This window comes from Ranitomeya imitator, chromosome 2 (genome assembly GCF_032444005.1).
Source record: "Ranitomeya imitator isolate aRanImi1 chromosome 2, aRanImi1.pri, whole genome shotgun sequence".
In the NCBI taxonomy this organism is placed as follows: Eukaryota; Metazoa; Chordata; class Amphibia; order Anura; family Dendrobatidae; genus Ranitomeya; species Ranitomeya imitator.
The window spans coordinates 848,928,756-848,950,799 of NC_091283.1; the positions used below are offsets into that span (position 1 = coordinate 848,928,756).

At 51.7% G+C, this 22,044-nt stretch overlaps 1 protein-coding gene across 1 annotated transcript in view; it reads right to left on the bottom strand.

Moving 5' to 3' along the window:
- Nucleotides 1–22,044, bottom strand: part of GFRA1 (GDNF family receptor alpha 1) — a 300,260-nt gene that overhangs the window by 73,004 nt on the left and 205,212 nt on the right. Inside the window, exon 4 of the mRNA XM_069754383.1 lies at nucleotides 16,476–16,812. Coding sequence (XP_069610484.1) covers nucleotides 16,476–16,812 — 337 coding nt within the window. The remainder of the gene's footprint in view (nucleotides 1–16,475; nucleotides 16,813–22,044) is intronic.

Here is a 22,044-nt window from a genome sequence, read left to right on the forward strand (position 1 = left end):
ACCTTGCTATTGTAAGGTGACATTAAGCCTAATTAATAATGGAGAGGCGTCAATTATGACACCTATCGATTATTAATCCAATACTAGGAAAGGGTTAAAAAACCCCACACATATTATTAAAAATTATTTTAATGAAATAAAAACAATGGTTGTTGTAATAATTTATTCTTCCAGATGTGCCTTTTCTGGGGTGGCTGGGGGCAGATATTTTTAGCCAGGGGGGGGGGCCAATAACCGTGGACCCTCTCCAGGCTATTAATATCTGCCCTCAGTCACTGGCTTTACTACTCTGGCGGAGAAAATTGCGCGGGAGCCCACGACAATTTTTTTCCGCAATTTAACCCTTTATTTTAAGAGCTAGAACGGCCAAATTTTGCAGATACACTCTACTGACATTAGTAGTGTGGAATCTGCAAAAAAAATGGTGATATGAGATGGTTTACTGTATGTAATCATGTCTCATATGTCGAGTTTAGGAAGGAGAAAGCAAAAGCCGACAATTGAATTACCGGCTTTAAAGCTGTATAGCGCTGGATGAAGTAATAATATATATATACCTATTCTATGTGTACACATTTATTCTACCTATTCTACTGTAAGCTGTCAGTGTGATTTTACTGTACACCGAAATGAATTGCCGGCTTTTCTCTGTAACACCGCTGCGTATTTCTCGCAAGTCACACTGCTGGTCCGTGTGTAATCCGTATTTTTCACGCTTCCATAGACTTTCATTGACGTTTTATTTGCGCAATACGGTGACAAATGCAGCATGCTGCGATTTTCTACGGCCATAGAAAGCCGTATAATACTGATCAGTAAAATACGGCAGATAGGAGCAGGGGCATAGAGAATAATTGTGCCGTATGTTTGGCGAGTTTTACGGACGTATTTTCTGTGCTCTTACGTCCGTAAAGCTCGCAAATGTGACGGCGGCCGAAGTCTGGAGGTTATACACTGGGGGCCTGGAGATTATACACCAGGGGGCTGGAAGCTATACACGGGGGAATGAAGGTTATAAGCAGGGGGGAGGAGATTATACACCAGGGATGGAAGTTATACACCAGGGTGATGGAGGTTATAAACAGGGGGGCGGAGGATATACAATGGGAGTCTGGAGGTTATACACCCAGGGGGCTGGAAGCTATACACCAGGGGGACAAAGGCTATAAACAGGGGGGCGGAGATTACGCACCAAGGGACAGAGGTTATACAATGGGGGTCTGGAGGTTATACACTGGTGGGATGGAGGTTATAAACAGGGGGACAGAGGTTATACACCGGGGGAATGAAGGTTATACACCGGGGGGTGGAGGTTATACACCAGGGATGGAAGTTATACACCGGGGGGTGGAGTTTATACACCGGGGGGTGGAGTTTATACACCGGGGGTGGAGTTTATACACCGGGGGGTGGAGTTTATACACCGGGGGGTGGAGTTTATACACCGGAGGAATGGAGGATATACCCCGGGGGATGGAGGTTATACACCGGGGGATGGAGGTTATACACTGGTGGGATGGAGGTTATAAACAGGGGGACGGAGGTTATACACCGGGGGAATGGAGGATATACACCAGAGGGGTGGAGTTTATACACCAGGGGTGAAGTTTATACACCGGTGGGTGGAGTTTATACACCGGGGGGTGGAGTTTATACACCGGGGGGTGGAGGTTATACACCGGGGGTTGAGTTTATACACCGGGGGATGGAGGTTATACACCGGGGGAACGGAGGTTATACACCGGGGGGGAGTTTATACACCGGGGGATGGAGGTTATACACCGGGGGAACGGAGGTTATACACCAGGGTGGGGGGGGGGGTAGTTTATACACCGGGGGATGGAGGTTATATACCGGGTGGGGACGGAGGTTATACACCAGGGGATGAAGGTTATACACCGGGGGACGGAGGTTATACACCGGGGGATGGAAATTATAAACCGGGGGATGGAGGTTATACACCGGGGGACGGAGGTTATACACCGGGGGATGGAGGTTATACACCGGGGGATGGAGGTTATACACCGGGGGATGGAGGTTATACACCGGGGGACGGAGGTTATACACTGGGGGATGGAAATTATACACCGGGGGATGGAGGTTATACACCGGGGGGACGGAGGTTATACACCTGGGGATGGAGGATATACACCGGGGGAATGGAGGATATACACCGGAGGAATGGAGGATATACACCGGGGGATGGAGGTTATACATCGGGGGATGGAGGTTATACACCGGGGGATGGAGGTTATACACCGGGGGATGGAGGTTATACACCGGGGGACGGAGGTTATACACCGGGGGACGGAAGTTATACACCAGGGGACGGAGGTTATACACCGGGGGATGGAGGTTATACACCGGGGGGACGGAGGTTATGCACCGGGGGATGGAGGTTATACACCGGGGGATGGAGATTATACACCGGGGGATGGAGGTTATACACCGGGGGGACGGAGGTTATACACCGGGGGATGGAGGTTATACACCGGGGGACGGAGGTTATACACCGGGTGATGGATATTATACACCGGGGAATGGAGGTTATACACCGGGGGGACGGAGGTTATGCACTGAGGTTGATATGATGGACAGATATGAGATATATAATTTGCTGATAACATGCGTCGGGTTATTATCCTTTTTTGTGGCGGGGGGCTCACGGTCAGTATCCTCTCCCCTCGCGCCGTCTTTCCTTGCGCTCATTTCCGTTTTGTCTTTGCGCCATTTATCGGAATTATTTGGAAGGAGACAAACTTCCTGGCAATAATTTGTTGTTTCTGAGATAAATCACTTTGTGACAATGTGTCAGGTCTCAGCAGAGATGGAGATGTCAGCGGAGATAATGATAATCCGGCACGGAAGGAAGGAAGGACGGTATCGCTCCTCCATGTGAACCTGCAGGGTAAATAACAGCCATTAACCCCTCCCCCGCGCCGACACGTGTGGAGCCGCAGGTAGGCAACATGTCCGTGGATGATCTGCCATCTTCTTCCCTTGTGATTTAAGGGGGCACTCCACCCGGAGATGTGGGGTACACTGACGATTGTATCACTGTGTAAATGACTGGTTATATAGAGAGGAAACAAGACGGAAATCCATCAGGTGCCACCGCTCTAAAAGAAGCAAAATCGTCCTGTCCCCTTTCCTGCAATTTCTAGACTCCCATCCTTCTAATCTCCAGTCCCCCATCCTTCTTATCTCCAGTCCCCCATCCTTCTTATCTCCAGTCCCCCATCCTTCTTATCTCCAGCCCCCCACCCTTCTTATCTCTAGCCCCCCATCCTTCTTATCTCCAGTCCCCCATCCTTCTTATCTCCAGTCCCCCATCCTTCTTATCTCCAGCCCCCCACCCTTCTTATCTCCAGTCCTCCATCCTTCTTATCTCCAGTCCCCCATCCTTCTTATCTCCAGCCCCCCACCCTTCTTATCTCTAGCCCCCCATCCTTCTTATCTCCAGTCCCCCATCCTTCTTATCTCCAGTCCCCCATCCTTCTTATCTCCAGCCCCCCACCCTTCTTATCTCTAGCCCCCCATCCTTCTTATCTCCAGTCCCCCATCCTTCTTATCTCCAGTCCCCATCCTTCTTATCTCCAGCCCCCCATCCTTCTTATCTCTAGCCCCCCATCCTTCTTATCTCCAGTCCCCCATCCTTCTTATCTCCAGTCCCCGTCCTTCTTATCTCCAGCCCCCCACCCTTCTTATCTCTAGCCCCCCATCCTTCTTATCTCCAGCCCCCCATCCTTCTTATCTCCAGCCCCCCACCCTTCTTTTCTCCAGCCCCCCACCCTTCTTATCTCTAGCCCCCCATCCTTCTTATCTCCAGCCCCCCATCCTTCTTATCTCCAGCCCCCCACCCTTCTTATCTCTAGCCCCCATCCTTCTTATCTCCAGTCCCCCACCCTTCTTATCTCCAGTCCCCCATCCTTCTTATCTCCAGTCCCCATCCTTCTTATCTCCAGCCCCCCACCCTTCTTATCTCTAGCCCCCCATCCTTCTTATCTCCAGTCCCCATCCTTCTTATCTGCAGTCCCCCACCCTTCTTATCTCCAGTCCCCCATCCTTCTTATCTCCAGTCCCCATCCTTATCTCCAGCCCCCCACCCTTCTTATCTCTAGCCCCCCATCCTTCTTATCTCCAGTCCCCCATCCTTCTTATCTCCAGTCCCCATCCTTCTTATCTCCAGCCCCCCACCCTTCTTATCTCCAGTCCCCATCCTTCTTATCTCCAGCCCCCCACCCTTCTTATCTCCAGTCCCCATCCTTCTTATCTCCAGTCCCCATCCTTCTTATCTCCAGCCCCCCACCCTTCTTATCTCCAGCCCCCTATCCTTCTAATCTCCAGTCCTCCATCCTTCTTATCTCCAGCCCCCCATCCTTATCTAAAGTCCCCATCCTTCTTATCTCCAGCCCCCCATCCTTCTTATCTCCAGCCCCCACCCTTCTTATCTCCAGTCCCCATCCTTCTTATCTCCAGCCCCCCACCCTTCTTATCTCCAGCCCCCCACCCTTCTTATCTCCAGTCCCCCATCCTTCTTATCTCCAGCCCCCATCCTTCTTATCTCCAGCCCCCCATGCTTCTTATCTCCAGCCCCCCACCTTTTTTATCTCCAGTCCCCCCACCCTTCTTATCTCCAGCCCCCCATCCTTCTTATCTCTAGCCCCCACCCTTCTTATCTCCAGTCCCCACCCTTCTTATCTCCAGCCCCCCATCCTTCTTATCTCCAGCCCCCACCCTTCTTATCTCCAGTCCCCATCCTTCTTATCTCCAGCCCCCCACCCTTCTTATCTCCAGCCCCCCACCCTTCTTATCTCCAGTCCCCCATCCTTCTTATCTCCAGCCCCCCATGCTTCTTATCTCCAGCCCCCCACCTATTTTATCTCCAGTCCCCATCCTTCTTTTCTCCAGCCCCCCATCCTTATCTCCAGTCCCCCACCCTTATCTCCAGTCCCCCATCCTTCTTATCTCCAGTCCTCCATCCTTCTTATCTCCAGTCCTCCATCCTTCTTATCTCCAGTCCTCCATCCTTCTTATCTCCAGCCCCCCACCCTTCTTATCTCCAGTCCCCCATCCTTCTTATCTCCAGTCCCCCATCCTTCTTATCTCCAGTCCTCCATCCTTCTTATCTCCAGTCCCCCACCCTTCTTATCTCCAGCCCCCCATCCTTCTTATCTCCAGTCCTCCATCCTTCTTATCTCCAGCCCCCCACCCTTCTTATCTCCAGTCCCCCATCCTTATCTCCAGTCCACCATCCTTCTTATCTCCAGTCCCCACCCTTCTTATCTCCAGTCCCCCATCCTTATCTCCAGTCCACCATCCTTCTTATCTCCAGTCCCCACCCTTCTTATCTCCAGCCCCCCACCCTTCTTATCTCCAGCCCCCACCCTTCTTATCTCCAGCCCCCCACCCTTCTTATCTCCAGTCCCCCATCCTTCTTATCTCCAGTCCACCATCCTTCTTATCTCCAGTCCCCACCCTTCTTTTCTCCAGCCCCCCACCCTTCTTATATCCAGTCCTCCATCCTTCTTATCTCCAGTCCTCCATCCTTCTTATCTCCAGCCCCCCACCCTTCTTATCTCCAGTCCTCCATCCTTCTTATCTCCAGTCCTCCATCCTTCTTATCTCCAGTCCCCCACCCTTCTTATCTCCAGCCCCTCATCCTTCTTATCTCCAGTCCTCCATCCTTCTTATCTCCAGCCCCCCACCCTTCTTATCTCCAGCCCCCCATCCTTCTTATCTCCAGTCCTCCATCCTTCTTATCTCCAGCCTTCCACCCTTCTTATCTCCAGTCCCCCATCCTTCTTATCTCCAGCCCCCCACCCTTCTTATCTCCAGTCCCCATCCTTCTTATCTCCAGTCCCCACCCTTCTTTTCTCCAGCCCCCCACCCTTCTTATATCCAGTCCTCCATCCTTCTTATCTCCAGTCCTCCATCCTTCTTATCTCCAGCCCCCCACCCTTCTTATCTCCAGTCCTCCATCCTTCTTATCTCCAGTCCTCCATCCTTCTTATCTCCAGTCCCCCACCCTTCTTATCTCCAGCCCCTCATTCTTCTTATCTCCAGTCCTCCATCCTTCTTATCTCCAGCCCCCCACCCTTCTTATCTCCAGCCCCCCACCCTTCTTATCTCCAGTCCTCCATCCTTCTTATCTCTAGCCCCCCATCCTTCTTATCTCCAGCCCCCATCCTTCTTATCTCCAGCCCCCATCCTTCTTATCTCCAGTCCTCCATCCTTCTTATCTCCAGTCCTCCATCCTTCTTATCTCTAGCCCCCCATCCTTCTTATCTCCAGTCCCCCATCCTTCTTATCTCCAGTCCCCCATCCTTCTTATCTCCAGCCCCCCACCCTTCTTATCTCCAGCCCCCACCCTTCTTATCTCCAGCCCCCCACCCTTCTTATCTCCAGTCCCCCATCCTTCTTATCTCCAGTCCACCATCCTTCTTATCTCCAGTCCCCACCCTTCTTTTCTCCAGCCCCCCACCCTTCTTATATCCAGTCCTCCATCCTTCTTATCTCCAGTCCTCCATCCTTCTTATCTCCAGCCCCCCACCCTTCTTATCTCCAGTCCTCCATCCTTCTTATCTCCAGTCCTCCATCCTTCTTATCTCCAGTCCCCCACCCTTCTTATCTCCAGCCCCTCATCCTTCTTATCTCCAGTCCTCCATCCTTCTTATCTCCAGCCCCCCACCCTTCTTATCTCCAGCCCCCCATCCTTCTTATCTCCAGTCCTCCATCCTTCTTATCTCCAGCCTTCCACCCTTCTTATCTCCAGTCCCCCATCCTTCTTATCTCCAGCCCCCCACCCTTCTTATCTCCAGTCCCCATCCTTCTTATCTCCAGTCCCCACCCTTCTTTTCTCCAGCCCCCCACCCTTCTTATATCCAGTCCTCCATCCTTCTTATCTCCAGTCCTCCATCCTTCTTATCTCCAGCCCCCCACCCTTCTTATCTCCAGTCCTCCATCCTTCTTATCTCCAGTCCTCCATCCTTCTTATCTCCAGTCCCCCACCCTTCTTATCTCCAGCCCCTCATTCTTCTTATCTCCAGTCCTCCATCCTTCTTATCTCCAGCCCCCCACCCTTCTTATCTCCAGCCCCCCATCCTTCTTATCTCCAGTCCCCATCCTTCTTATCTCCAGCCCCCCATCCTTCTTATCTCCAGTCCCCCACCCTTCTTATCTGCAGTCCCCCGCCCTTCTTATCTCCAGTCCCCCAACCTTCTTATCTCCAGTCCCCCATCCTTCTTATCTCCAGCCCCCACCCTTCTTATCTCCAGCCTCCACCCTCCTTATCTCCAGCCCCCCGCCCTTCTTATCTCCAGTCCCCATCCTTCTTATCTCCAGTCCCCATCCTTCTTATCTCCAGTCCCCCATCCTTCTTATCTCCAGTCCCCCACCCTTCTTCTCTCCAGTCCCCACCCTTCTTATCTCCAGTCCCCCACCCTTCTTATCTCCAGTCCTCCATCCTTCTTATCTCTAGCCCCCCATCCTTCTTATCTCCAGCCCCCATCCTTCTTATCTCCAGCCCCCATCCTTCTTATCTCCAGTCCTCCATCCTTCTTATCTCCAGTCCTCCATCCTTCTTATCTCTAGCCCCCCATCCTTCTTATCTCCAGTCCCCCATCCTTCTTATCTCCAGTCCCCCATCCTTCTTATCTCCAGTCCCCCACCCTTCTTATCTCTAGCCCCCCATCCTTCTTATCTCCAGTCCCCCACCCTTCTTATCTCTAGCCCCCCATCCTTCTTATCTCCAGTCCCCCACCCTTCTTATCTCTAGCCCCCCATCCTTCTTATCTCCAGTCCCCATCCTTCTTATCTCCAGTCCCCCACCCTTCTTATCTCCAGCCCCCCATCCTTCTTATCTCCAGCCCCCCATCCTTCTTATTTCCAGCCTCCACCCCACAATCTCCTGCCCACCCTTATCTCCAGTCCTCCATTCTTCTTATCTCCAGTCCCCCACCCTTCTTATCTCCAGTCCCCATCCTTCTTATCTCCAGTCCCCCACCCTTCTTATCTCCAGCCCCCTATCCTTCTTATCTCCAGTCCCCCATCCTTCTTATCTCCAGCCCCCCACCCTTCTTATCTCCAGCCTCCGCCCCACAATCTCCTGCCCACCCTTATCTCCAGCCCCCCAACCTTCCTATTTCTAGCTGTTGGAAAAGTTCAAACCTCGCTCGTGCTGACATCAGTAAGTTGAACTGAGTTCATTGGCTGTGAACTCCCAGGACCTTTCTGACAGCACCATGAGCGTTAGAACTTTCTCACGCTCGCTGTGATGACAGTCAGGTCATAGGAGATCACCGCGAGACACTGAGCAGTGCTAGCAGACGCTGCTCAGTGTCTCTGCTGGATGGCAGGCTGTATGGTCACATCATGCAACCATGCAGCCTGCCATCTAGATGTAGCAGAGCTGGACCCGTGACGGAACAAATGGATTATTATCTTCCCTACAGACAGGTGAACAATACTCCAAAGACTTACTGATAGGGAATTTATATGGACAGTGTCAATAAGGTCTGTAAAGCACTGCGGAATTAATGGCGTTATATAAGTGAGTAAAAAAGTTAAAAAAAATAAAAATATTGTCTTCTGTGGAATTGGAAATGAAGTGAGTATGGTTTAATATAGATTCAATAAAGGAGTCTGTGTCATTCTTTCAATTAAAGGACTTTTTTCTGGGTGTCTCTGTGTGCAATGTGACTATGGGTTTAGTAATGGGGGTGTCTTATAGACGCCTCTCCATTACTAACCTCTGGGCTTGATGTCACCTGACAATACAAATACAATATATATTATATTATTATTAAAGATTATTATTATTATCATTATTATTATTAACCCCCAACTATCATCCCACTTGCCACCGCTACAGGGGAGGCGGGAAGAGTGAGGTTAAGTACCAGATTTGGCACATCTTATAGATGCGCCATTTCTGGAGTGGCTCAGAGCTGATGTTTATAGTCTGGGTGGGCAGTATCCATGTCCCCTTCCTAGGCTATTAATATCAGCCCCCAGCTATCTGAATAGCTTTTGCTGGTTATTAATTATAGGGGACCCTATGCCATTTTTTTTTGTTCGGGGGGGGGGGGCGGGGGGGGTTGTTCCCCCATTTTAATGGCCAGAAAAAGTATACAGCTGTGAGCTGACATTAGTCGCCTGGGAAGCTCCATGGGTACTACCCCCTCTTCCCAGGCTATAGATATCAGCTCCCAGCTGTCTGCTTTCCCTATACTGGTTAATAAAATGGAGGGGGATCCCATGCCTTTTTTTCTGAAGGGAATTTATTTACTAAAAAATGTACAGTAAACTGCACACACAAAGTACTGATTATGTATCTCACTGACATTTATATCTATATTTTTGCATCTATTTGTATATCTATCTAATCTCTCTGTCTCTCTTTCTCTATATATATCTTGAAGAATATTTCCTTGGTAAAATATGTATGAATGACAGAGAATTGCTCTATGTAAAAGCTCATGTTAAAATCACATTGCAAACGGATGCTAGGTGATAAAATCGGATTGTACTCGGATGAAAATTGCACGACTTTTCAGAAACAAAATCGGACCGATTTTAAAATGCTAGAGGGACCCTGTGGGCTCGCTCCCACTTGCGATTAAATCGGACGAAAGCAATCCGATTAAAAATCAGATTGTATTCGTACCAATTTAATCCTTTTCTTCTGTCCTGTCCTCAACTGTGTTATTTTTCCTTCTTGGATCGGATGACAATAGAATAGGAAAAAACATTGCAGCATACGGAATATGGATCGCACGCACCCATATAATTCCATGGGTCCTTGTGAAACATCGAACTGAACTCGGGTATCACCCTAGAGTAGTGAAATTCCCACAGACGCCGGCAATGGAGGAGATGGAAAAATTAATTACTCCGTCTCCTCTGCAGCTGTGCTGTGATTCTCTGATGGGAGAGGATTGGAGCATGGAGCACCGATACTCGGAGCACCGACACTCGGAGCACAGACACTCGGAGCACAGACACTCGGAGCACCGACACTCGGAGCACCGACACTCGGAGCACCGACACTCGGAGCACCGACACTCGGAGCACCGACACTCGGAGCACAGACACTCGGAGCACAGACACTCGGAGCACAGACACTCGGAGCACAGACACTCGGAGCACCGACACTCGGAGCACCGACACTCGGAGCACCGACACTCGGAGCACCGACACTCGGAGCACCGACACTCGGAGCACAGACACTCGGAGCACAGACACTCGGAGCACAGACACTCGGAGCACAGACACTCGGAGCACCGACACTCGGAGCACCGACACTCGGAGCACCGACACTCGGAGCACAGACACTCGGAGCACAGACACTCGGAGCACAGACACTCGGAGCACAGACACTCGGAGCACAGACACTCGGAGCACAGACACTCGGAGCACAGACACTCGGAGCACAGACACTCGGAGCACAGACACTCGGAGCACCGACACTCGGAGCACAGACACTCGGAGCACAGACACTCGGAGCACAGACACTCGGAGCACCGACACTCGGAGCACCGACACTCGGAGCACCGACACTCGGAGCACCGACACTCGGAGCACAGACACTCGGAGCACAGACACTCGGAGCACAGACACTCGGAGCACAGACACTCGGAGCACAGACACTCGGAGCACCGACACTCGGAGCACCGACACTCGGAGCACCGACACTCGGAGCACAGACACTCGGAGCACAGACACTCGGAGCACAGACACTCGGAGCACAGACACTCGGAGCACCGACACTCGGAGCACAGACACTCGGAGCACAGACACTCGGAGCACAGACACTCGGAGCACCGACACTCGGAGCACAGACACTCGAAGCACAGACACTCGGAGCACAGACACTCGGAGCACAGACACTCGGATGAACAACAATCAGAGCACAGACACTCGGAGCACAGACACTCGGAGCACAGACACTCGGATCAACAACAATCGGAGCACAGACACTCGGAGCAACAACAATCGGAGCACAGAAACTCGGGAGCACAGACACTCGGGAGCGCCGACACTCAAAAGCGCTGACACAAGGAGCACAGACACTTGGATGAACAACAATCAGAGCACAGACACTCGGAGCACAGACACTCGGAGCACAGACACTCGGAGCACAGACACTCGGAGCACAGACACTCGGAGCACAGACACTCGGAGCACAGACACTCGGAGCAGACACTCGGATCAACAACAATCGGAGCACAGACACTCGGAGCAACAACAATCGGAGCACAGACACTCGGGAGCACAGACACTTGGTGCACAGACACTCGGAGCAACAACAATCGGAGCACAGACACTCGGGAGCACAGACACTCGGGAGCACAGACACTCGGAGCACAGACACTCGGAGCACAGACACTCGGAGCACAGACACTCGGATCAACAACAATCGGAGCACAGACACTCGGGAGCACAGACACTCGGAGCACAGACACTCGGAGCACAGACACTCGGAGCACAGACACTCGGAGCACAGACACTCGGAGCACAGACACTTGGATCAACAACAATCGGAGCTCAGACACTCGGAGCACAGACACTCGGGAGCACAGACACTCGGAGCACAGACACTTGGATCAACAACAATCGGAGCTCAGACACTCGGGAGCACAGACACTCGGGAGCACAGACACTCGGAGCACAGACACTCGGAGCACAGACACTCGGAGCACAGACACTCGGAGCACCGACACTCGGAGCACAGACACTCGGAGCACAGACACTCGGAGCACAGACACTCGGAGCACAGACACTCGGAGCACAGACACTCGGAGCACAGACACTCGGAGCACAGACACTCGGAGCACCGACACTCGGAGCACAGACACTCGGAGCACAGACACTCGGAGCACAGACACTCGGAGCACCGACACTCGGAGCACAGACACTCGAAGCACAGACACTCGGAGCACAGACACTCGGAGCACAGACACTCGGATGAACAACAATCAGAGCACAGACACTCGGAGCACAGACACTCGGAGCACAGACACTCGGATCAACAACAATCGGAGCACAGACACTCGGAGCAACAACAATCGGAGCACAGAAACTCGGGAGCACAGACACTCGGGAGCGCCGACACTCAAAAGCGCTGACACAAGGAGCACAGACACTTGGATGAACAACAATCAGAGCACAGACACTCGGAGCACAGACACTCGGAGCACAGACACTCGGAGCACAGACACTCGGAGCACAGACACTCGGAGCACAGACACTCGGAGCACAGACACTCGGAGCACAGACACTCGGAGCACAGACACTCGGATCAACAACAATCGGAGCACAGACACTCGGAGCAACAACAATCGGAGCACAGACACTCGGGAGCACAGACACTTGGTGCACAGACACTCGGAGCAACAACAATCGGAGCACAGACACTCGGGAGCACAGACACTCGGAGCACAGACACTCGGAGCACAGACACTCGGAGCACAGACACTCGGATCAACAACAATCGGAGCACAGACACTCGGGAGCACAGACACTCGGAGCACAGACACTCGGAGCACAGACACTCGGAGCACAGACACTCGGAGCACAGACACTTGGATCAACAACAATCGGAGCTCAGACACTCGGAGCACAGACACTCGGGAGCACAGACACTCGGAGCACAGACACTTGGATCAACAACAATCGGAGCTCAGACACTCGGGAGCACAGACACTCGGAGCACAGACACTCGGAGCACAGACACTCGGAGCACAGACACTCGGAGCACAGACACTCGGAGCACAGACACTCGGAGCACAGACACTCGGAGCACAGACACTTGGATCAACAACAATCGGAGCTCAGACACTCGGGAGCACAGACACTTGGATCAACAACAATCGGAGCTCAGACACTCGGGAGCACAGACACTTGGAGCAGACACTCGGAGCACAGACACTCGGAGCACAGACACTCGGAGCACAGACACTCGGAGCACAGACACTCGGAGCACAGACACTCGGAGCACAGACACTCGGGAGCACAGACACTTGGATCAACAACAATCGGAGCTCAGACACTCGGAGCACAGACACTCGGGAGCACAGACACTTGGATCAACAACAATCGGAGCTCAGACACTCGGGAGCACAGACACTTGGAGCAGACACTCGGAGCACAGACACTCGGAGCACAGACACTCGGAGCACAGACACTCGGGAGCACAGACACTCGGGAGCACAGACACTCGGAGCACAGACACTCGGGAGCACAGACACTTGGATCAACAACAATCGGAGCTCAGACACTCGGAGCACAGACACTCGGGAGCACAGACACTTGGATCAACAACAATCGGAGCTCAGACACTCGGAGCACAGACACTCGGAGCACAGACACTCGGAGCACAGACACTCGGAGCACAGACACTCGGAGCACAGACACTCGGAGCACAGACACTCGGAGCACAGACACTTGGAGCAGACACTCGGAGCACAGACACTCGGAGCACAGACACTTGGAGCAGACACTTGGAGCACAGACACTCGGAGCACAGAGAACGAACACTTGGAGCACCGACACTCGGAGCACTGACACTAGGAGCACCGACATTCGGAGCACGAACACTCAGAGCACTGACACTCGGAGCACCGACATTCGGAGCACGGAGAACGAACACTCAGAGCAATGACACTAGGAGCACCGACACTGGGAGCACGGAGCAATGACACTCGGATAACAGAGAACGAACACTCGGAGCACCGACACTCGGAGCACTGACACTCGGAGCACGAAGCACTGGCAGTCGGAGCACCGACACTTGGATCACAGAGAACTAACACTCGGAGCACTGACACTCGGAGCACCAATGCCTTTGCATTGTCTGTGATTCAATAGTTGGACCCCAGTATATCTGGATGTATGTATCCCACTATTTAGTGTCCAGGTATCTCAGCGATGTATCTCATCAGGTGTACCTCTGCTCAGTGACATCTCCCTGCCCTCATTACCAGTCTCTCTGCCTCCGCTCCAGCTAATGACTGAGGAGATAATTAGATTAATTGCTCTGCTGTTCCGGGATCTGTTCTGTGACTCTGGCATTTTATTAGCTGATGGCACCTTCACCCCTGAGAGGCGTGACCGCGGCCAGCACTCATACAATGTCCTTATACCGGGGTACACTCCTCACACAGCGTCCTTATACCGGGGTACACTCCTCACACAGCGTCCTTATACCGGGGCACACTCCTCACACAGCGTCCTTATACCGGGGCACACTCCTCACACAGCGTCCTTATACCGGGGTACACTCCTCACACAGCGTCCTTATACCGGGGCACACTCCTCACACAGCGTCCTTATACCGGGGTACACTCCTCACACAGCGTCCTTATACCGGGGTACACTCCTCACACAGCGTCCTTATACCGGGGCACACTCCTCACACAGCGTCCTTATACCGGGGCACACTCCTCACACAGCGTCCTTATACCGGGGCACACTCCTCACACAGCGTCCTTATACCGGGGTACACTCCTCACACAGCGTCCTTATACCGGGGTACACTCCTCACACAGCGTCCTTATACCGGGGTACACTCCTCACACAGCGTCCTTATATCGGGGTACACTCCTCACACAGCGTCCTTATACCGGGGTACACTCCTCACACAGCGTCCTTATACCGGGGTACACTCCTCACACAGCGTCCTTATACCGGGGTACACTCCTCACACAGCGTCCTTATACCGGGGTACACTCCTCACACAGCGTCCTTCTACCGGGGTACACTCCTCACACAGCGTCCTTATACCGGGGTACACTCCTCACACAGCGTCCTTATACCGGGGTACACTCCTCACACAGCGTCCTTATACCGGGGTACACTCCTCACACAGCGTCCTTATACCGGGGTACACTCCTCACACAGCGTCCTTATATCGGGGTACACTCCTCACACAGCGTCCTTATATCGGGGTACACTCCTCACACAGCGTCCTTATACCGGGGTACACCCCTCACACAGCGTCCTTATACCGGGGTACACCCCTCACACAGCGTCCTTATACCGGGGTACACTCCTCACACAGCGTCCTTATACCGGGGTACACCCCTCACACAGCGTCCTTATACCGGGGTACACCCCTCACACAGCGTCCTTATACCGGGGTACACTCCTCACACAGCGTCCTTATACCGGGGTACACCCCTCACACAGCGTCCTTATACCGGGGTACACCCCTCACACAGCGTCCTTATACCGGGGTACACTCCTCACACAGCGTCCTTATACCGGGGTACACTCCTCACACAGCGTCCTTATACCGGGGTACACTCCTCACACAGCGTCCTTATACTGGGGTACACCCCTCACACAGCGTCCTTATACTGGGGTACACCCCTCACACAGCGTCCTTATACCGGGGTACACTCCTCACACAGCGTCCTTATACCGGGGTACACCCCTCACACAGCGTCCTTATACCGGGGTACACTCCTCACACAGCGTCCTTATACCGGGGTACACTCCTCACACAGCGTCCTTATACCGGGGCACACTCCTCACACAGCGTCCTTATACCGGGGCACACTCCTCACACAGCGTCCTTATACCGGGGCACACTCCTCACACAGCGTCCTTATACCGGGGCACACTCCTCACACAGCGTCCTTATACCGGGGCACACTCCTCACACAGCGTCCTTATACCGGGGCACACTCCTCACACAGCGTCCTTATACCGGGGTACACCCCTCACACAGCGTCCTTATACCGGGGTACACTCCTCACACAGCGTCCTTATACCGGGGCACACTCCTCACACAGCGTCCTTATACCGGGGTACACCCCTCACACAGCGTCCTTATACCGGGGCACACTCCTCACACAGCGTCCTTATACCGGGGTACACCCCTCACACAGCGTCCTTATACCGGGGTACACCCCTCATACAGCGTCCTTATACCGGGGTACACTCCTCACACAGCGTCCTTATACCGGGGTACACCCCTCACACAGCGTCCTTATACCGGGGCACACTCCTCACACAGCGTCCTTATACCGGGGCACACTCCTCACACAGCGTCCTTATACCGGGGTACACCCCTCACACAGCGTCCTTATACCGGGGTACACCCCTCACACAGCGTCTTTATACCGGGGTACACCCCTCACACAGCGTCCTTATACCGGGGTACACCCCTCACACAGCGTCCGTATACCGGGGCACACTCCTCACACAGCGTCCTTATACCGGGGTACATTTCGGCTTCTGCAGGAGTGCAATGAGCGGCGTTTCTCGGCATCAGCCGCAGGTTTCTACGTGGACACATCACATTATGGGACTTGTGGCAGAAATGATAATGCGGTCACTTCAGGTCACTGACAGGAGAGGGACGGTGTGCGTGGTGTGAACATCCCCCGAGGCATGGTGTGAACACCCCCGAGGTGTGAGCCCTCAGCGCTCTGTACCCCCCACATACGGTGTCAGACATAGGTGGGAACCTGCAGATGTAGTTGGTCTTGCAGGCCTCCTGCAGGCTCAGGCAGTTCTGCTTCTCCCGCTCCTCGTATGAACATGCAGGGACGATGGTCTGGCGTCTGCGCTCGGAGCAGGCCGTGTCTTTACAGGAGCAGAACAGCATGCCGTAGCTGTGCTTGGCCGGGACCTTGTCGAAGAACTGGCGCAGCGCTTTGTGGCACTTCCGCCGGTTGCAGACCTCGTTGGAGATACTGTTAGTACAGGGCGTTATATAGGAGGATCGATACTTCTTACACGTGTCGTCAAGGTTACACGCCTTCGCTGCATCCAAGCAATCGTTACCCTTTGAGATAATTGGCTCTGAAAAGATAAAAAGCAGAATAGTGTATTAGTATCTACTGTATACTGCTACCAACCACAGCGCACTCTCTAATGGCACACAGGTCCCTGTTCAAACCCAGACTGGGGGGAGAAAAGACCGTGGTAGCACCGATCGACAGTGCGATCAGGCCCAATGGGTGAGGGGCCAACCAACACCGGCCCCGAGGACTCACATCCAGCCCCTACTTCACCTGAATGTGCGTCTGAGCAGACCCATCTGGTCCGTGCGCCGCAATACACGCTGCTGGCCAATCAGAGACCACAGCGGACGTCGGTATGTATGTGACCAAGGGTGGTCGGCAATCATGTCATGTGCTCCCGTCACACGCCGTCAGCTGCCGACATCAGAAGAGGATGCCACACGGCGTGGGAGCAGAGGGATGGGTGAGGAGGACCGATTAGTGTTTATTTTCTACGAATTGATAACAGCAAATATATATACCAGGATGAGGCTGAGGATGGGGATATATACCAGGATGGGGTCCAGGACAAGGACATATACCAGGATGGGGCCAAGGATGGGGATATATACGAGAATGAGGCCCAGCATGGGGGACCATATACTAAGATGGAGACATATATACACTGCGTGCAGAATTATTAGGCAAGTTGTATTTTGATCACATGACACTTTTTATACTTGTTGTCCTCCTCCAAGCTGTTCAGGCTGAGAGCCAACTACCAATGCAGTAAATCCAGTGATTGCATCTCTGTAATGAGGAGGGGAGTTGTCTAATGACATCAGAACCCTATAGAACGTGCGCTTAATTATTAGGCAACTTCCTTTCCTTTGGCAAAATGGGTCAGAAGAGAGATTTGACGGCTCTGAAAAGTCCACAATTGTGAGATGTCTTCAGAAATGTTTATTTCTAAATTTTTTGCAGTTATATTGGTTTACCTGGTGAAAATAAACAAGTGAGATGGGAATATATTTGGTTTTTATTAAGTTGCCTAATAATTCTGCACAGTAATAGTTACCTGCACAAACAGATATCCTCCTAAGAGCCAAATCTAAAAAAAAAAAACCCCACTGCAACTTAGAAAAATATTAAGCTTTGATATTTATGAGTCTTTAGGGTGGATTGAGAACATAGTTGTTGATCAATAATAAAAATAATCCTCTAATATACAACTTGCCTAATAATTCTGCACGCAGTGTACCAGGATGGGAACCATATACCAGGATGAGGCCCAGGATGGGAACCATATACCAGGATGAGGCCCAAGATGGGAACCATATACCAGGATGAGGCCCAGGATGGGAACCATATACCAGGATGAGGCCCAGGATGGAGACATATACCAGGATGAGGCCCAGGATGGGAACCATATACCAGGATGAGGCCCAGGATGGAGACCATATACCAGGATGAGGCCCAAGATGGGAACCATATACCAGGATGAGGCCCAGGATGGGAACCATATACCAGGATGAGGCCCAAGATGGGAACCATATACCAGGATGAGGCCCAGGATGGGAACCATATACCAGGATGAGGCCCAGGATGGAGACATATACCAGGATGAGGCCCAGGATGGGAACCATATACCAGGATGAGGCCCAGGATGGAGACCATATACCAGGATGAGGCCCAGGATGGAGACCATATACCAGGATTGGAACATATACCAGGATAGCGCCCATGATGAGGGCCATATACCAGGATGAGGTCATATACAGTGGGGAAAAAAGTATTTAGTCAGCCACCAATTGTGCAAGTTCTCCCACTTAAAAAGATGAGAGGGGCCTGTAATTGACATCATAGGTAGACCACAACTATGAGAGTCAAAATGAGAAAATAAATCCAGAAAATCACCTTGTCTGATTTGGTAAGATTTATTTAGCAAATTATGGTGGAAAATAAGTATTTGGTCACCTAAAAACATGGAAGATTTCTGGCTCTCACAGACCTGTAACTTCTTCTTTAAGAGTCTCCTCTTTCCTCCACTCATTACCTGTAGTAATGGCACCTGTTTAAACTTGTTATCAGTATAAAAAGACACCTGTGCACACCCTCAAACAGTCTGACTCCAAACTCCACTATGGTGAAGACCAAAGAGCTGTCAAAGGACACCAGAAACAAAATTGTAGCCCTGCACCAGGCTGGGAAGACTGAATCTGCAATAGCCAACCAGCTTGGAGTGAAGAAATCAACAGTGGGAGCAATAATTAGAAAATGGAAGACATACAAGACCACTGATAATCTCCCTTGATCTGGGGCTCCACGCAAGATCTCACACCGTGGGGTCAGAATGATCACAAGAACGGTGAGCAAAAATCCCACAACCACACGGGGACCTAGTGAATGACCTGCAGAGAGCTGGGACCACCGTAACAAAGGCTACCATCAGTAGCACACTACGCCACCATGGACTCAGATCCTGCAGTGCCAGACGTGTCCCACTGCTTAAGCCAGTACATGTCCGGGCCCGTCTGAAGTTTGCTAGAGAGTATTTGGATTATCCAGAAGAGTATTGGGAGAATGTCCTATGGTCTGATGAAACCAAAGTAGAATGGTTTGGTAGAAACAAAACTCGTCGTGTTTGGAGGAGACAGAATGCTGAGTTGCATCTAAAGAACACCATACCTACTGTGGAGCATGGGGGTGGCAACATCATGTTTTGGGGTTGTTTCTCTGCAAAGGGACCAGAACGACTTATCTGTGTACATGAAAGAATGAATGGGGCCATGTATCGTGAGATTTTGAGTGCAAACCTTCTTCCATCAGCAAGGGCATTGAAGATGAAACGTGGCTGGGTCTTTCAACATGACAATGATCCAAAGCACACCGCCAGGGCAACAAAGGAGTGGCTTCGTAAGAAGCATTTCAAGGTCCTGGAGTGGCCTAGCCAGTCTCCAGATCTCAACCCTATAGAAAACCTTTGGAGGGAGTTGAAAGTCCGTGTTGCCAAGCGAAAAGCCAAAAACATCACAGCTCTAGAGGAGATCTGCAGGGAGGAATGGGCCAACATACCAACAACAGTGTGTGGCAACCTTGTGAAGACTTACAGAAAACGTCTGACCTCTGTCATTGCCAACAAAGGAAATCTAACAAAATATGGAGATGAACTTTTGTTAATGACCAAATAATTTTCCACCATAATTTGCAAAATAAATCTTCCAAATCAGACAAGGTGATTTTCTGGATTTGTTTTCTCATTGTGACTCTCATAGTTGTGGTCGACCTATGATGGTAATTACAGCCTCTCTCATCTTTATAAGGGGGAGAACTTGCACAATTGGTAGCGGACTAAATACTTTTTTTCCACAGTATATATACAGGAGAATTGGTACTGTGCAGTTACAGCATTAAGCTTGGCTGACATTTCGGGGACTTCCTAATCACTGATCATTACCCGTTTGATAAACATGTGCGGGTCCATTAAGGATGCATTAGTCTGTGACGAGACCCCTGCGGTTATCATTCCCACTGCGGTAGATGAACCGGTCTTGTTAACAAACATTAATATGACAATGGCACTAAGGGCATCGGATCAATGACAATGACCCTCATTGGGAAGAGGAAAATGCAATGCTGGGATCATCAGACTATATTTCTCTGTTACTTTGTGACTTTGCTCCTGGTTTTCCTGTGCATCGGCCTGAAGACATTAATGTAAAGAATTTCTGCCTCTTTAACAAAGCATACAACGTATTTAGAGCCAGCGTCACTAATTAGGAAATTCTTATTAAAGGCTGAGAATCTCTAGTCATTTATTCTTCTCACCATTTAACAAAATCAGGGGATCTTTCAGACTCCACATGGGGATCCAACTTATAAGATCACTATGAAGGTCCCTCACTAGAGAATGAACTAGAGCAGCTCTTTGCATCTTCAAGGTCTCTGCCGGCTTCCAGTTGGAGGATTCACAACTACTCTGATCTAGTCCTGCTCTTACAGGTCAGAGATTGCTTGATGTAACATTGATCGTTTATGCTGATACATTGTAACAGATTGGATGCGTCAGTAATAGGTCAGGAATGGACTACGGTAGGTCAAGACAGGACTAGGTCAGGGCAGGACTAGGTCAGAACAGGACTAGGTCAGTGCAGGACTAGGTCAGGGCAGGACTAGGTCAGAACAGGACTAGGTCAGGGCAGGACTAGGTCAGAACAGGACTAGGTCAGGGCTGGACTAGGTCAGAACAGGACTAGGTCAGAACAGGACTAGGTCAGAACAGGACTAGGTCAGGGCAGGACTAGGTCAGAACAGGACAAGGTCAGGGCAGGACTAGGTCAGGGCAGGACTAGGTCAGAACAGGACTAGGTCAGATCAGGACTAGGTCAGAACAGGACAAGGTCAGGGCAGGACTAGATCAGAACAGGACAAGGTCAGGGCTGGACTAGGTCAGAACAGGACTAGGTCAGAACAGGACTAGGTCAGAACAGAACTAGGTCAGGGCAGGACTAGGTCAGAGCAGGACAAGGTCAGGGCAGGACTAGGCCAGGGCAGGACTAGGTCAGGGCAGGACTAGGTCAGGGCAGGACTAGGTCAGATCAGGACTAGGTCAGGGCAGGACTAGGTCAGTACAGGACTAGGTCAGAACAGGACTAGGTCAGATCAGGACTAAGTCAGATCAGGACTAGGTCAGGGCAGGACTAGGTCAGGGCAGGACTAGGTCAGGGCAGGACTAGGTCAGGGCAGGACTAGGTCAGAACAGGACTAGGTCAGTACAGGACTAGGTCAGAACAGGACTAGGTCAGATCGGGACTAAGTCAGATCGGGACTAGGTCAGGGCAGGACTAGGTCAGGGCAGGACTAGGTCAGGGCAGGACTAGGTCAGAACAGGACTAGGTCAGTACAGGACTAGGTCAGAACAGGACTAGGTCAGATCAGGACTAGGTCAGATCAGGACTAGGTCAGGGCAGGACTAGGTCAGGGCAGGACTAGGTCAGGGCAGGACTAGGTCAGAACAGGACTAGGTCAGAACAGGACTAGGTCAGATCAGGACTAGGTCAGATCAGGACTAGGTCAGGGCAGGACTAGGTCAGAACAGGACTAGGTCAGAACAGGACTAAGTCAGATCAGGACTAGGTCAGGGCAGGACTAGGTCAGGGCAGGACTAGGTCAGAACAGGACTAGGTCAGAACAGGACTAGGTCATGGCAGGACTAGGTCATGGCAGGACTAGGACAGGGCAGGACTAGGTCATGGCAGGACTAGGTCAGAACAGGACCAGGTCAGGGCAGGTACATGTCTTTATGGCTCTT